Source organism: Erigeron canadensis, chromosome 4 (genome assembly GCF_010389155.1).
Source record: "Erigeron canadensis isolate Cc75 chromosome 4, C_canadensis_v1, whole genome shotgun sequence".
NCBI classification, from domain to species: domain Eukaryota; kingdom Viridiplantae; phylum Streptophyta; class Magnoliopsida; order Asterales; family Asteraceae; genus Erigeron; species Erigeron canadensis.
Window position 1 is genome coordinate 42739786 of NC_057764.1, and position 15463 is coordinate 42755248.

The 15463-nt window shown below is 36.1% G+C and overlaps 2 protein-coding genes across 2 annotated transcripts; both read right to left on the bottom strand.

The window, feature by feature from the left end:
- Positions 1-154: 154 nt before the first annotated feature.
- LOC122596001 (protein PHYTOCHROME-DEPENDENT LATE-FLOWERING-like) lies at positions 155-5999 on the bottom strand. The gene is made up of 12 exons (XM_043768496.1): positions 5750-5999; positions 4771-4813; positions 4605-4669; positions 4431-4514; positions 4143-4223; positions 3905-4066; positions 3733-3831; positions 2534-3663; positions 2226-2446; positions 1980-2134; positions 1853-1891; positions 155-1770 (listed from the first exon to the last, which is right to left on the bottom strand). Exons 1-12 carry the CDS (start codon positions 5882-5884, stop codon positions 358-360), a joined length of 3627 nt encoding a protein of 1208 aa, XP_043624431.1. The 5' UTR covers positions 5885-5999; the 3' UTR covers positions 155-357.
- A 2659-nt stretch (positions 6000-8658) lies between these two features.
- Positions 8659-15128, bottom strand: LOC122595294 (oligouridylate-binding protein 1B-like). The gene is made up of 12 exons (XM_043767636.1): positions 14891-15128; positions 13242-13303; positions 12827-12929; positions 12093-12169; positions 11949-12010; positions 11738-11825; positions 11587-11662; positions 10899-10929; positions 10588-10707; positions 10425-10510; positions 10025-10201; positions 8659-9253 (listed from the first exon to the last, which is right to left on the bottom strand). Exons 1-12 carry the CDS (start codon positions 15005-15007, stop codon positions 8969-8971), a joined length of 1284 nt encoding a protein of 427 aa, XP_043623571.1. The 5' UTR covers positions 15008-15128; the 3' UTR covers positions 8659-8968.
- Positions 15129-15463: the final 335 nt, after the last annotated feature.

A 15463-nucleotide genomic window follows, 5' to 3' on the forward strand; every position in this document is an offset into this window, starting at 1 on the left:
GATATTTAATGTGATTTAAGATAAGATTAAACTAAACTAGGAATGTAAATGTTGGTCAACATGCATTGCGTGAAAATTAACCAGATAAACAAAAGGCTATATAAATAAAGGCTATGATATTGTTGCATATAATTTCCGATTTTATGGAGCATGGTTACGTAAACACTAAACACTAGTCCTTAAATTATCCTAATACAACAAAAGTTCAGATATATGTACATCTTGATTCCTAATACAATGCTGACTTACATTTCATAATTGAACAGGACATCACTAGATAAAGAAACCCAGAATATCAAAAACCTTAGAAAGCAATGCAGGCAAAAAAAATATATAATATATATAAATACCAAATGACTAACTGTTTTTATTGACACCTTGCATATCCATTGGTGAATTGGTCATGCTACTGACGGACCCCATCGTCTGTGAGCTCAACTGTGGACTTGCAGGACACACACCCTCTTGATTACCTGCACTCATTGGACCGTGGATGGCACCAGAACTCAACTGTGGACTCATTGGGGTCCGCTGACTCATTTGCTGGGGACTAGCCTGCTGTTGCTGTGGCATTCCCATTGACGGTGAACCCACCTGCTGAGGTGGTGAAAGAACCGCCTGTAACGGGGAGGTTGATTCTTGCTGCTGCTGCTGTTGATGTGGCAATTGTTGAGGTATTTGCTGCTGCTGTTGAGGCATTTGCTGCTGCTGTTGTGGCATTTGCTGCTGCTGTTGTTGTACATGCATCTGTTGCTGCTGCTGCTGTTGCTGATTCATGTAGGCATTCATGCCTTGCATTAATTTTGGTGGGGCCATAGCAGTCCGCTGCATTTGGTTCATGGTATTACCTCGGTTCATATTGGGACCAAGCATCGAATAGTTACTTGAGCCTGGATGCACCTGCCGATTAGCGCCTGGCAACCCAGCAATATTACTAGTTTGCCCCCCGGCCCCATTTAATATATTTCTTTGATGTGCCATCCTGAGCTTTGTAGTCATCAACGCAGCCTGTGCTGGCGATATCAATCCAGACCTAAGATGTTGGCCTATTGCATTACCATAACTTGAAGTGTTCATATTGAGCGGGCTCTGACCCATACTATTTCCCATTCCCGAGATTCCTCCCGTCATTGGTGGCGAAATACCACGATTGCCCCCCATGCCAATTACATTTCCCATGCCTTGCAGCCCAACCATATTATTTCCAGTACCACCCCCCATTCCAACATTTCCTAGTCCCATCATCATTTTCCTCTGCTGCATTTGAGGCTGTTGTTGCTGCTGTTGTAGCATTTGAAGTTGGAGAGGGGACGCCTTACTAAGCATATGACCTAATTGTTGCATGTTTGAATTCTGTCCCATTGCATTTAAATGTGATAATGGATTTGATGCAAGCATCATAGCTGATGATCTTTGCATCTGTTGTTGCATCAACGAATGTTGATTTTGTTGTTGGAAAGATGGTTGTGACTCAGGTTGCAGAGGCCGTGACGGAGGCAACAACCCACCTTGAGACATTTGCAAAGGTTGTGAGTTAGTAGGAGGATGCATCCTTGCACCTGATGAGGTTACTGATGAATTGTTGTTTGTTCCACTATCGGATGGTTTTGCAATTTCATTAGATGGTTGGCCTGAGACTGCTTCCAGGTTTTCAGCATTAGGAGATACTCCAGATGCATTAATATTAAGTTGATCTCCAGAAGACCTAATCATACTAGTTGGTTTTGATTGGAGATGATCAGTCTCCACTTGATAACCTTCACGAGTTATCTGCAGAAACATATAACACATTTTCATACACAAACAAATTTAAATAAATTCAAATCCATAGCATTAACTCCAAAGGCCATACCAGTGTGCAAAATTGGTCTGCTAACAAATCTGCAACATGCTGTAACAGCCAGTCAAATCACAAGTCAGACAAAGTATATGGTAAATGTAAAATCAGGATAAAAATTACAAAAAATTTAAAAACTCACAGTATTTGGAAGAGTAGGAAGGCTTTCTTCAGCTGCCAAATAATCAATTTCATCAAGTTCTCCATAATGCATTGCAACAGTGCCATCATCTCGCCTCTCCGACAATATCATCCTGGTTCGCGACTTTGTCACAAGTGAAAACCCAGTGCCATTTCCTAAATAGTCAACCAGAGATGATCAATTAATCAACATACTCATACACTAAGATTTCTATTTATTTTTTTTATGTTAGACTCGCACACAAACCTTGAGGTACGCGTTCAGAGTGCACAAAATTCAAAACTCTAGTTTTGCAAACATTCATGCTCCCTCCAACAAGCGATTTAGATAGAGGCATTTTACAGGTGTCATCTTTGAGATTTTCACTATTGTGATCATCGTAGAGATAATGCTGTAACTGTTGAGTAGGAAAAGATGTAGTCTTCCTGTAATCGTCAACCTTATTCTTTTTGCAGTTTAGTTGATGCCTGCAACAAAATTAATTATCACGTAATCTAGGTATCAATGCGGTTTCAATATTGAAATTGATGAGTATGTATATATTACATATATACCTGGCAGTCAACATCTCAATTTTGGAGAACTTATCACGCATGCTTTTATCAGCCTCTTTTCCAACAAGAGGACTGCTGGCATTAAAGGGTCCACCACTAATGTTACCTACACTAGCAGGAGATCCTACCCCACTGATGGCAGGCGTCTTCGGGAGAGAGTTGGATCTCCTGGCTGCCATTTGAACATTGGAATTCAAAGATCCTGCACCACCTACGTTGGGAACGGAAGTGACCGCTGACTTGTCTCTTTGAGATGATCCCAGTGGTGCAGTTACGCCGTACTGTCCACCATGAGACCCACTAGAAAATTCCCCTGATTTTGATGACAATGGGGATTGAGGTAAAGCCCCAGAAGATACACGTGGACTTTGTGCTGATTTTCGTCTCTGGAATTGCTCCTCTTTTCTAGAACTATCCAGACTGTTCCATGGAGTTGGAGGAAAACTGGATCTTGAGAACTGCGGATTCAACCTCTGCTGCTGCAGTCGCGGGTCAATATCTGAATCCACCATATGCATACGACTTAGCTCAGAGTCAACAGGCTCTTGTTTTAGATTGTATCTCATTCCAGGCTGCCCCATTGTAAATGGTTCCTGATTGAAACTTCCTTCAAATGGATACTTTTGAATTCCAGCATTATTAGGTAACTGAATCCCTCTACCAATGGATTGCTGCTGCTGCTGCTGCATAAGTGAATTGTATCCATCCATCTGATGTTGTTGACCACCATCAAGACCCATGGAATTTGACCTAGCTCTCTTAGTCATATTTCCCATAGGGGACAGCTGGCCTTCTTGGTTTTCCCGCTTACCCATATTCGAGTTCATAGTGTCAACATATGAATTTATCATGTCTTGCCCTTGATCCTGCATAAGTCTCTGGTTACCAGCCCCCATTTGATATTTTGATTGATAAGATAATGAAGGAGATGCTGGAACAGAGGAAGCCATATTGCTAGGACCAACATTTTGGGTGGTCAGATTCACAACATCAGGTGGCAGCACCATTGGTCCTGAATTTAAATTGTCAGGGACTCGATCCATGCAAACCTTCTTCACGTTCACCCCGTTGTCTGTTCCCGACATCTGCCTTAACCTCTTCCGGCGAAGTTCACGAATATTCAAGTTTAGCTGAAATTAACTTTAGTTAATAGAAAATCTACCCACCATTAGGATGACTAAGAGGTTTAGAACACTTACATTTGTGATAATTGGAGGTCTGCAGAGTCTGTCTAAATTGGGAGTTGGATCAAGATCTAGCTTTGGTTGTAGGGCTATCAATATACGGGCCTCTGCTTCCTACATACCGAAATAACTTATGCATCTTACTGAGTATAAATAATACAGAGATAATCATAACAAAAATGCTCACCATCAAATCACCATAAGTCCACGAACTATCAGAAATCAAAGGGATATCCTTCACCACGTTCTCCAATGACATCTTAAGGCGTATTTTCGTGGTTGTCGGGGTTGCATCTGCAGAAGAACCGTTAACTCCAGATTCAGAACCAACATTCCTGTAATCTCTCACCTGCAACATTTGCCACATCAGAAAGTGATATTCTCACATCCGAAAGAATAAACGTCAGAATAACTAGATTACTTACCTCGCATGCAACTGCTCCATTGATAAATTTACATGGGATATCATCTAAGAAATCTGCAGGTAACAACCCACGCTCAATGGCCTTCAAGTACAAGAGCAGAAAAAGTGGTCAAAGAGACATTTCCTCACAGATCACCAGCATACACAATTTAATCGTCATAATGGCACAGGAAAACAGTAAAAAAGGAAGTAAATATAGCCACAAAATAACTGAGACAAGTGACCTCATAATTCTCTTTAGTTCCCAATATATAAATATTTGAATATAAGTGTGAACAATAACACCTACCAAGAATAGGCTTTCTGATGTCCGATCATACGGGTGCAGAAACTTCTGATCATCCTGTACACCAGCTTGATGCCCTGTCTGATTCTAGAAGTGTATATACATACAACAAAATTAGATTCCCAAACCTAGTCTTCTAAAATCAAATAAAAAATCTTAGACAATGTTATAACAAACCTCAGAGGGGTTCCCAATTGAATATCCATCCGGAAAGAGGCTTATGTAGAACGAAACATCAGCATCTAACAAAATATAAGATGAAACAATAAAGAAAGGCACAAAAAGAACCACAACCACAACTGAAGGCATGAAAGCACCAAAACAAGGATTCCATGAATGATACCTAAAATTTCAGCATCATCCTTGCTGTGCTCGGTGACATCAACCTATACATATATCAACCATTTAATGAGAGTGTGCAATAACTCAAATTCACCATATGTAAAAATGAGAAATAGGAGCTAATTTCTCAAAAGCAAGACAACATCAGCTATGATTCTACACAATAACCGACATAAAAGTTCAAACTTTTATCACTTGGGTACAATTAAATTTCAATATTGGAGCAATTTATACACTAAATCAATAAAAAATTTAATCCAATTACAAATAAAACAGTATAATGATTTTAATAAAAGGGATTTTGCTAACCATAACCCTTTGGCTGTGGTTAACGCATACAAAGAGTGTTGTACATATATATAACCCTTGAAATAATTATCAACTGCCATGTACAACATTTTTGTCCGGGTTAACCATAGCCATAAGGGCCATGGTTAGCCAACTCCAAAATAAAGACACATTTTTACAAACTTTCACTAATTCCCAACTGCAAGAAAAACATCAACAGTAATTCTACACAATCACCCACAATAAAGTTCGCATTTTTATCACTTGGGTACTAAAAAAGATTCAATCTTATAGCAATATACACACTAAACTACATAAAATTTAACTTTATTACAAAAAGAAGTTCGAACTTTTACCAGATTAAATTCAAACTTGAACAATATATAAACTAAACTTCATAAAATTTAACCAGAGTACAGAAAAGTTCACATTTTTATCACATGTGCATAAAAAAATAAATCGAATTTGAAGGCTGAAGCAGCATATATACTAAAATTCACAATATTTATCCTAATTACACACACACACAAAAAAGTTCATATATTTATCACAATGGGTATGATAAAAAATCAAACTTGAAGCAATACATACACTAAAATTTATAAATTCAAAACCTAATAACACAAAAATTCACATTTTTATCACATGATAATGATAAATAAACAAACAAACTTGAAGCAATATATGCATACCAATGGTTTTTGAGTAGCAACGATAGATTTGTTATTAGGGACATCAATTGGAGCAATTTCATCTTCAACAACTTTAGGTTTAGGGCAAAATCTTAAACCTTTTTTGGAAACTTTGAAAGAAACCTTCATTGTCATTCTTCTTTCCAAATTGGGGGATTTTAATTTAGTGAGTGATTTTTATAGATTAATTAATTAATTAGATATATAATTAAGATCGCCATGTTTGAAGCTCTGTAATAATTAACAGTTATTTGTGGTGATTTTTTGGAAAATTTAATTTGGGGGTTTGATTGAGGGTGGTTATATATATATTGGAAGTTGTCTATACGTATGTAATATGTATGTATATATATGTATGTATAGTACGAGGTGTGGGATCCATGTGGTAGAAAAACATTAACATTAAACAAATTGTATTTTTTATATTAAAAATTAACCCTTTGATTTTCATATTTTTCATATTAAAAACTCATTTTCATGATAAATGTATAAATAATTTATGTATCTTAAACACAGCCCTAAGGGCTGTATTTAGAAACCTTAAAAACATTTTGTCAGAAAGTTACTAAAAAAAGGGTGTTTAGTTGTTTAGTGTTTACCGTCTAGAATGGTTTTTTTTTTATCTTGACCTCTCTAATAGAAATTCAGTACTTCATCATTCACCTTAAATGCTATTATTAGTTGTATTATTGGAATTACCGGAGATCAAGCATGCATTCCCGCGCAATACAGTGGGGACGGGCAACGGCAGGTTGACAGCGGTGGTGGCGGTGATAAGCCACGGAGGTACAGGCGTATGGCAATAATTTATAATTATTAATGTAAAAGTAATTGATGTAAAAAAAAGTAACATGGTTATATTAAGGGTTGAGTGTTGTATATTGTATATAATTTCATTAAGAATATTATAGGTATATTAGTAGAAAATATTACGAGTAAAAGTTATGAATACACTGAAGGGTTAGTTTGAGTAGATAGGGGGAAAATATTTTGGGGTTTATTTGATAGATCTAGTATGTGGGTTTAGAAAAAGTTAAAAATTAAAAGTTCAAGGATGATTTTGATATTTTAAAGGTTGGAAAGTTAAAAAGAGAAGAGCTAGTTTGATTTTGTTAGTTTTCCACTTTTCGTCCTCTCACAAACTCAAAGGGTGTTTGGCCTAGCTTTTTTTTTAGAGCTTTTAGCTTATTTGCTTTTTTTGAAGGATAAAAGCTAATTTAGTGTTTGGGTTGACTTTTCAGCTTAGAACTTTTAAGCTTTTACGAACATAGTGCCCCGCCCGTTATGGCGGCTAGAAGGTGAAGACAATATAAAAGGGAGGCGGTGGAAATCGAGTGAGGCAGTAGAGAAGGAGAGCAACGGAATTTTGGAAGCCAGAGATAAGATGTGTCACTATGTGTGAATATAATGTAAATGTTGAGGGTATTTTGGGGATAGAAAATATTCTTAAAGTCTTAATTTCAATATACTTTATAAGGAAGTATAAATAAGCCATTTTATAGAAGTCCATTTTATAGAAGTCATTCCATTATTGGTTTTGAAACAAAAGCCAAAAGCTTTTTATATAGAGATGTTGTAAAAGACTCATGTGCCTTTCTTTCTCTCATCTATTTCTTTCCACCATTTCAACCAATACAAGTATCTTCCACTTTTATTTAGATAATCAATTTAATAATCAATGGCCAATATTTATATATTTTGATTGTTGACATGTACATATATATATCTCGCTTGTTTAGTTTATTTATTCAATGGGCATAATTGATTTATACAACGATTTAAACACATGATTTATATTTTTCATTATAATCCATGGGCAGATTATTTGGTTAAGATTGATCTTATTGAATAGTTTCTGAAATAATAGTTTTAATCCATGGATTAATACATCTATTTAAACCAAGATTAGATGATGTTGGTGCTTGCAACCATGGTTGTGTTTCTGATGTTCTGATTAGATGATTAATTGATTAAATGAATAATTGTATGAATGATTAGCTTTTTTACGATCTCAACTTGCTGTATTAATACATGGATTAAACTGGTTTGGCTTGCATATAATGCCTAAATATAACTCATATAAACAAAGTAGATGTATATAAAATATAAGCATGTCTTTTTTGGTCATTTTATCAATATAAGCTAGATAAAGAAAAGCTAGATCAAACACCCAAAAAGAACTTATTGACTAATAAAAACAAGCTAATCCAAACACTAAGAAAGAGCTTATAAACTTAAGAAATAAAAGCATAAGCAAAAAAGCATAAGCTTAAAAACAAAAGCTAGGCCAAACACCCCCTCAAATTAATTTATCGACTAACTTGAGAGAAACCATTTTAAACACTCCTGATGTTTTAATTACAAAAGAGCTCAAACTTAAAAAACTTTACTTTCTCTTTAGATAATAATTTATAATTTTTTGTTAACATAAAATTATTTAACACACTTATATTCCAATTACACCAATATAAAAATCCAAATTTCAAGAATGACTATGATGATATTGCTTTCTACTGTCCAGTTATGATGGTGTATCCAAGTTCCTTTCAACGACGATAAAAAAAAATTAATGTTAAATTCTTTTCAGATTTCACTGCCACTGCCACCCAGCATGTGTTATTATTATCTTTGTCGGTACCACTGTCACCAAGCATTCATACAAGTTATTGTTCATGGACACGTTTGATACATCATCAAATTTTAGGCGATTCCAATTCATGCAAATGCTTTCTAAATCCTACATCAAAGGGGTAAGACGGACAGGTCGGGGGTTTGCCAACAAAACTGCATTATTTAAGGCTATATTAGCAGTCAGTCAGTCAGTCACCTTGCGGTGGTGTCGAAACCAGTGATGGCTCAAAAGCAAATTGGCCCATTTATAAGTAAAAGATGGGTCACAAAATAGCACCTTTTTACAAGATAAATCAGGCAGGACAGAGGTAAGGCAGAGGATGGGGCCTTGTGCTGCCATTGTATTTGTATCTCGGCACAAAGAACCAAAATCATTCGTTACCTATACAAACAAGCAGGTACCCCTGCCACTAACATTAAAAATACAACATATGTATCCATACTCATGGGAAGGAATATATAAGTGGACAACATTGGGCATTTGGAGGTAAGGGTAAAGAAGAAAAATAGAAAAGAGAGGAACATCGAAACGCCTCCTAAAAAGACTCAAAAACAACACAAACAGCGCACACAATAACGCCACCTCACTCATTGGTAGTACATGAGTTGTTGGGCAGCAGCAACACTCTGGAAACCACCATCATATATAGCTTGGCTTGCTCCAGCCCCACCCATACCCATACCCATAGTTGCTTGTTTAAAAGGATGTTGTCCTTGAGGATGCATTAACCCATGCACTCCTCCCATCTTGCTTATTGCTAGTTGTCTCTCGTAAGCCAACAAGTCAGCAGCTGACAGCATTGGTGCAGGTGCGGGTGGTGGAAGCGGGTTTGAGCTCGTTCCTGGAGGAGTCGGCTTGCTTCCCCAAGAACACTAGCATGAATACAAAACAACAAAATGATCAGGTGTATTCACATATCAGTATATGATTTTGGAATGGTCATTCAAGTATTCAATGTTATTTGCGAAAAAATGAATCCAGTTATGGTTGAAAAGATAGAATTGTTCTTTAATTTAAATACAATATTTATTACAACTGCAATATATTGAAAATTATTGCTTTTTCTACTGAAAAGAAAAAATTGTTCTTACAATTGCAATATATGTGTGTATAATCATTTCTACTTAATGCAAGTCCAGAATTCAACTTACAAAACTAAAAAATATAAAAGAAATGATTAACTATCAACTACAATCTAAAAGAAAATTATCATTTGGTATTTCTTCGGAAATATTTTTTTGGGGGGTAAAGGGATTACCCCGCTTAAACGTTTACATTAACAACAATGCTAGCAGTACAAAACAAGTAACGTCGCTGAGATATACGACAGGCCAAGTATTAATGTTTATAGGATCGGGGATTACTATAAACATAAAAGAAAAAAAGAAACAAAATGTTATACTATCAGTCTTCATTCCATCATGGATGGAATGAGCAAAATTAACCTGCCATCAATGACAATCAGCAAAATGGAAGTAAACACGTTCCTTGAGGAACAGGTCAAATTAGTTAAAAAGCCATTTCTTTAACTATCATGACAAAATGAGACATTCCATTCCATTACTGATTCCCTTAAACCAATCACTGCATAAAGTTGGGATAAATTAAACCGAGGGCTGATACAAGATCACCAAAACACGCACCTTAATTTGTTTGCCATAAAGAATGGATTGGGTGTTCCCCAATTGAATTGCTAAAGCAGCCTCGGTATGGTTATTGTATCTCACAAAACCGAAACCTTTATCAGGCTGCACCCGGACTTCCTCAATGATTCCAGCACCAAGAGAATGAAAGTGGCGATGGAGTTCAAGCTGAGTAACCTGATATTAAAATAGAACAATAATATTCATCTCAATCAGTAACTACCTATGAAAAGCCGAGCACGCAAATCATAAGACGAACAATCACCTCAAGAGGATGTTTGAATTTGCATTTTGACTGAATTCAAATCATCCTGTTTTTTTACATTTAACTTTCGAATGCAGTGCCAAATAACCCCTATTTTGAGGTCAAACATATAGTAGAAAGAATAAGATGTCTTACTTCTGGAGCAAGGTTGCCAACATAAACAGTTGTATACTGTGGGTTATTCTCAGGAGCATCACCATTAACAGGTTCCTTGCCATCCTCTGTAAGATCAATAATATAGTTACACACAAATATTAACTAATGGCTATTTATGATTTTTTGTATATCTACTGCATACCTGAAGATCCATTTGTAAGCTCCACCACACTTTTAGAATCAGACGCTTGCTTTTCATCACTAGTACCAGCCCCTTTGGTAGCCCAATTGCAGCGTATCTGCCGGCTGCCAAGCCACTTTCCTGATAAAACAAAGGACAGATATTGATAGATGTAAAATGTAATGAAAGAAAGTAAAAATGAAACTTTGCAATCAAAGGTAATACAAAAGATACCTGCAGATGAAAATAGAGTAAAAAACAAATACTATTATTTTGTAAGTTATCAGCATTCGAAAAATAAATAGAATACAAACTTTTCACAAAACTCTTACCAGTTAAGTCATTTATGGCACTTTGAGCATCCTGGATAAGAATTAACAAGATCAGATTCTAGTTCAGATTATCATATGCACTTGTACATTAATAGATAATGAGAATGACAGCTTAAATATCATTAATTAATTCATAGTAGGCGTGTAGAAAGAAAAAAAAGCACAATCAAACTAACTTTTATTCAGGTGTTCAGTGGTGCCTTGACATATACTTCATACAAGAGCTGGCAAGGCAAGAGGATTGGGTTTCGGGTCAAAATCGTTTAGAATTGAACAGGTCACCCTTAAAACTTCAAAAGTATGAGTCAGACAGTGGTGCCCCACAAATTGTTCACTGTTACTTGATACTTATACATTGATACTTGATTTGTTAATGTTAATGTTAATGCTGATTTGAAAAAACAATTAAACTACAACAACAATTTAAAGAGTTGAATAAAAAAGCTTTAGAAGGTTGCATTCATTCAAAGTACACTTTGTGTGGCTTTCAAGTTTCAACCCATTGTTCTGATCCTCTTTATAGTTAACAACTTTTAGTTGACCCGTTTCAAATAAAACACAACCCTAATCAACCCATCCATAAGTAAATTTCCACCTCTATATTGTTAATAAACCTTTCCATGTGTGCCTCATTTACTATAGATCTGAAGTCCAACAGTAAATAAGATTTCAATTATCAAGTATAAACCTGTTGGTTCCGAAAGGAAACAAACCCAAAGCCTCGCGAACGGCCAGTTTTCTGATCCCACATAACCCTTGCATCCCTATGATAGAAAAGCAAACATGAGAACAAGTAAATGATGTTGGGTGTGAGAGAGACAGATGGGAGATGTACTCACGAACAACTAGCGTAAACAGAGAAGCATGTAAACAACATAGCATCGGTAACTTCTGGGCTAAGATCACCAACAAAAATGTTGTAGTGACCTGCAAAGCAGAAGTAGGAATGTCATGAGATCGAACCATCATTATAACATTAACAATCAATAATAATTACTCCAAAGCAGTGTATCAACTCCCAGGCTGAACAAGACAGGGAATAAAACCTACCCGAAGTGTCCTCCCTCTGTCCACTGGCATATGCCCAATTAACTTTAATAGGCTGTCCAAACCTGACGATAACATCCATAATAATTTAATAAGTGGTAAAGTAGGGTAGCAGAGAAGCACATCACTCTTATCAAAAACACTTACAAATGCCTCCCATTTAGAGATAATATAGCAAGCGCAGCTGATCTACGATCAAAGTAATGAATGAATCCATAAGATGACTGCACAAAAGATATAAAGATACGTAAGTGAAGGGTCGAATGAATCATAATTTGATGCGAACTCATCCCATGATAGGTTCGCATTAAGCAATAAGCTAGGTGTAGAACTCAATCCAAAAAGCTAGCTTAAAGGAGAAGGGGACACCTAAAATTATAGACCACCAACGAATCCCATACTCGGCCAATGTGGGATCATAACAATACCCTACCAATTGAAAAGCCAACGTCCTCGTTGGTCACAGTTGGTACCCCATTTTTTGGGTCCAAGACATCACTCTATAGGCCACCACTTTGAGCTTGTTAGTCACATCTATGTTGGTCATGGTTCGCAGCCTTCTTTTTTCAGGTCCAAGCCACCACTCCACAGGCCAACACTCTGAGTGTTGGAACCTCGAAAGGTAAGGCTGACTCTAATACCAATTGATATGAACCCATCCCATAATAAACTCACATCAAGCCATAAGCTAAGTGTACTCAATCCAAAAAGTTAGCTAAAAGGAAGAGGGGACATCTAGACCGATAAACTACCTACCAATCTCATACTTGGCCGATGTGGATCATAACATATTTTGATACATTCACCGGTGCCAATTTTGAGATGAAGCATATGAAAACTTAATCAGGATACATTAAGTTATATAAGAAAGCTATACCAACCTTATCCTTTCTTATGAGTTTGCAACCTTCAACGGGACCAGTACTTGCAAAAACTTCTTGAAGAAGTGGTTCAGTCACTTGTGTATGAACGTTTCCCACGTACCTGTAAGTTCTCAAATGTATTTGAATTAAGATTTTGGTAATGAACTCAAAGTAGAGATTATTTAAGCTATAGAGTATTGCCACTTTCTACTACAGATATAAACAAATAATCATCCTAATTTGACACTTTGCATATACCACGACACATCTCAGAATTTCTTTTATGCGACGAGTAAATTGTAGAGATATATCAAAATTAACTACATGCACTTGCTTATTGGGAGCAGATTAAGACTTTGCCATGCTATAACATAGAAATTAAAAGGAAAATAAAAGGAAAAAAAAACTAGAAAATCGTCTGTAAACCACTCACACACTGCGGCATGTATTTGGATCAAAACCAGGAGGCAGATTTCCACTTGGGATAGGCTCAATCTGCAAAATAAAAAAGTGAAAAAAGGAAAAAGGCCAGGAAAAAAAAAAAACCTAAAAAAGATAAGGAGTCCCACTAACTAGAGAAAATCAAGCCTAAAGAAGAGGGGGGGGGGGGGGGGGGGGGGGGGGTAATTAAAAGGGCAAAGTGTATCCACTACTACACTACAGACCAGCCACCAAAGAAACAAGCTTACAAAACAAAAGCAAAAAAAAGGTCCAAACAATTTCCCTAATAAGCTTTAAACGTAAAGGTAAAAGAAAAGTCAAGCAAGAAGATCATGCCATGATTTCCCAAGTCTCACAGCGATGACTATCAATACAACAACTAGCTAACATAAAAGGTCTTAATTCACACATAATTTTCAGGACTATTTAAAGTCAAACTCCATCTCTGAACTCATTATAAAATGCAATAAGCTATAAAAGCCTCAATTTCAAACTAAGATCTCACACTTCTAAAACAGAGTATTGATTTTATCTATATCCATCGACCATCGCTAACTAAAAATGAAAGTCTCTACTAAAACAATATAAAAAGGCAATAAAATGCTCCACAGTCTAGTCTAGTCATCTATTTTAGAACCGTATCTAAAATCTCAAATGATGCCGAAATTGTGGACTTCCATAAACTGACAAAATTATTCCAATTAGAAAAGTCACACAATGGTAATTCTTCAACAGAAGAGGCCAAACGCAGACGCATAAGATCCAAAAGTAAGCTAAAATCTTTTCCTTTCTAAAACTTGTTCAAAATTAGAACTTTGAGAAGAAGAAACCACGTACTAGAACTTAACAGGGCTAACAAATTAGAACTTGCATAGTGAGAGCAAGAAAACGATGGGCTCTAAAGCTAGACTCAATTTCCAAATCATAGCTATGATATGAAATGAAACTGCCATGCAATAAAACCAATGGGGTTGGTGGCCCATTGGTAAGGTCTTTGACCTAGGGAGGATCCACCTGGGTTCGAGTCCCACTCCCCACATTTGTGAGAGGGGATTAATAAGGGTGTTTCGAGAGTCCTGGTTTCCAGACATACGTGTAATTTAGGAGTAGGAGTAGACTAGAATGCCGTTCAAAAATAATAATAATAATAAAGCTATAAAACCAAACCAACACACACTGTAGAGCAAAACAAGCCACTTTAACAAGGTAAACGCCTAATTACCCACATCACATTCCCCTGATCACAAAAAAAAAAATGCACATTGTACACGATACATTACGCCAATAAACACATATTAAGACTAAGAAACTACCATTTAGAAACACATAAAGCATTGGGCAAAGAAACAAACCAATATCAGCTCAGTTCGAACAAATTAGCTACCAATTATCCTTTTAAAAGCTTAAAGTTACAAACTTTTCTCAAAATTATGATAACCCACAAAAAATCTTCACAGTTTATCAAAACAAATTCATTAATTCCATTAAAATAGCATCAAAATTCTTATTTCCCAACATACTATCGCAATTTTAACAAAAATAAAAACAGGCCCATCAATCATAATTCAACTTCAAATCATAAAAATCAAATCTTTAAGCTCATAGATACAAAAATAAGAAAAGTAAAAATGGATTGGAAACCTGAGGAGGGGCTAATAGGCCAGGATGATATAAAGATTGTTGTTGAAGAATAGCTTGCTGCATCAAAGCTTGCTGCTGTTGTTGTTGTTGCTTCAATCTTTGATGTTGGTGTTGCATTTTTTTTTAATTTTATTTAACTAATATTATAAAATGATATGTTGATCAATTTGGGTGTTAGGGTTTCGATATGTTATTAATAAAATTATTATTGAAATTGAATAAAAATTTGGTACATCAATTTGGGACACGAATGAATGACGAGAGAGAGAATAGAGAAATGATGTAATGCTTTTGGGATAATGACTAGATTGGTCCTTTGATATTGTAAATAGGGTAAATTTACCCTCTTTTTTCATCAATTTCAAAGTTTAGTCATTTCATCACTGCTCTCTTTTTTACCGTTGAATTTTACGGCCTCCCCACTACCTGGTACGTACTATGGTCTATGTACCAGTACCACCATCACCGGCCGCCATCCTCCTTTTACAGTCATTGTCAGTTGATAGCTATACAAAAGCTAATTTCTATTGTGAAGGAAGACATATGATATGTTTGATGAAAAGAATTTGAAAT

Coding starts and splice junctions, on each gene's coding strand:
- LOC122596001 (XM_043768496.1), bottom strand. CDS start 5,884: ATGACAATGAAGGTTTCTTTCAAAGTTTCCAAAAAAGGTTTAAGATTT. Junction 4,224..4,430: donor CATCAGAAAGCCTATTCTTG/GTAGGTGTTATT, acceptor TTGTACTTGAAG/GCCATTGAGCGTGGGTTGTT. Junction 3,832..3,904: donor GGACTTATGGTGATTTGATG/GTGAGCATTTTT, acceptor TTCGGTATGTAG/GAAGCAGAGGCCCGTATATT.
- LOC122595294 (XM_043767636.1), bottom strand. CDS start 15,007: ATGCAACACCAACATCAAAGATTGAAGCAACAACAACAACAGCAGCAA. Junction 10,511..10,587: donor GCTTACAAATGGATCTTCAG/GTATGCAGTAGA, acceptor TTGATCTTACAG/AGGATGGCAAGGAACCTGTT. Junction 9,254..10,024: donor TTTATGGCAAACAAATTAAG/GTGCGTGTTTTG, acceptor TATTCATGCTAG/TGTTCTTGGGGAAGCAAGCC.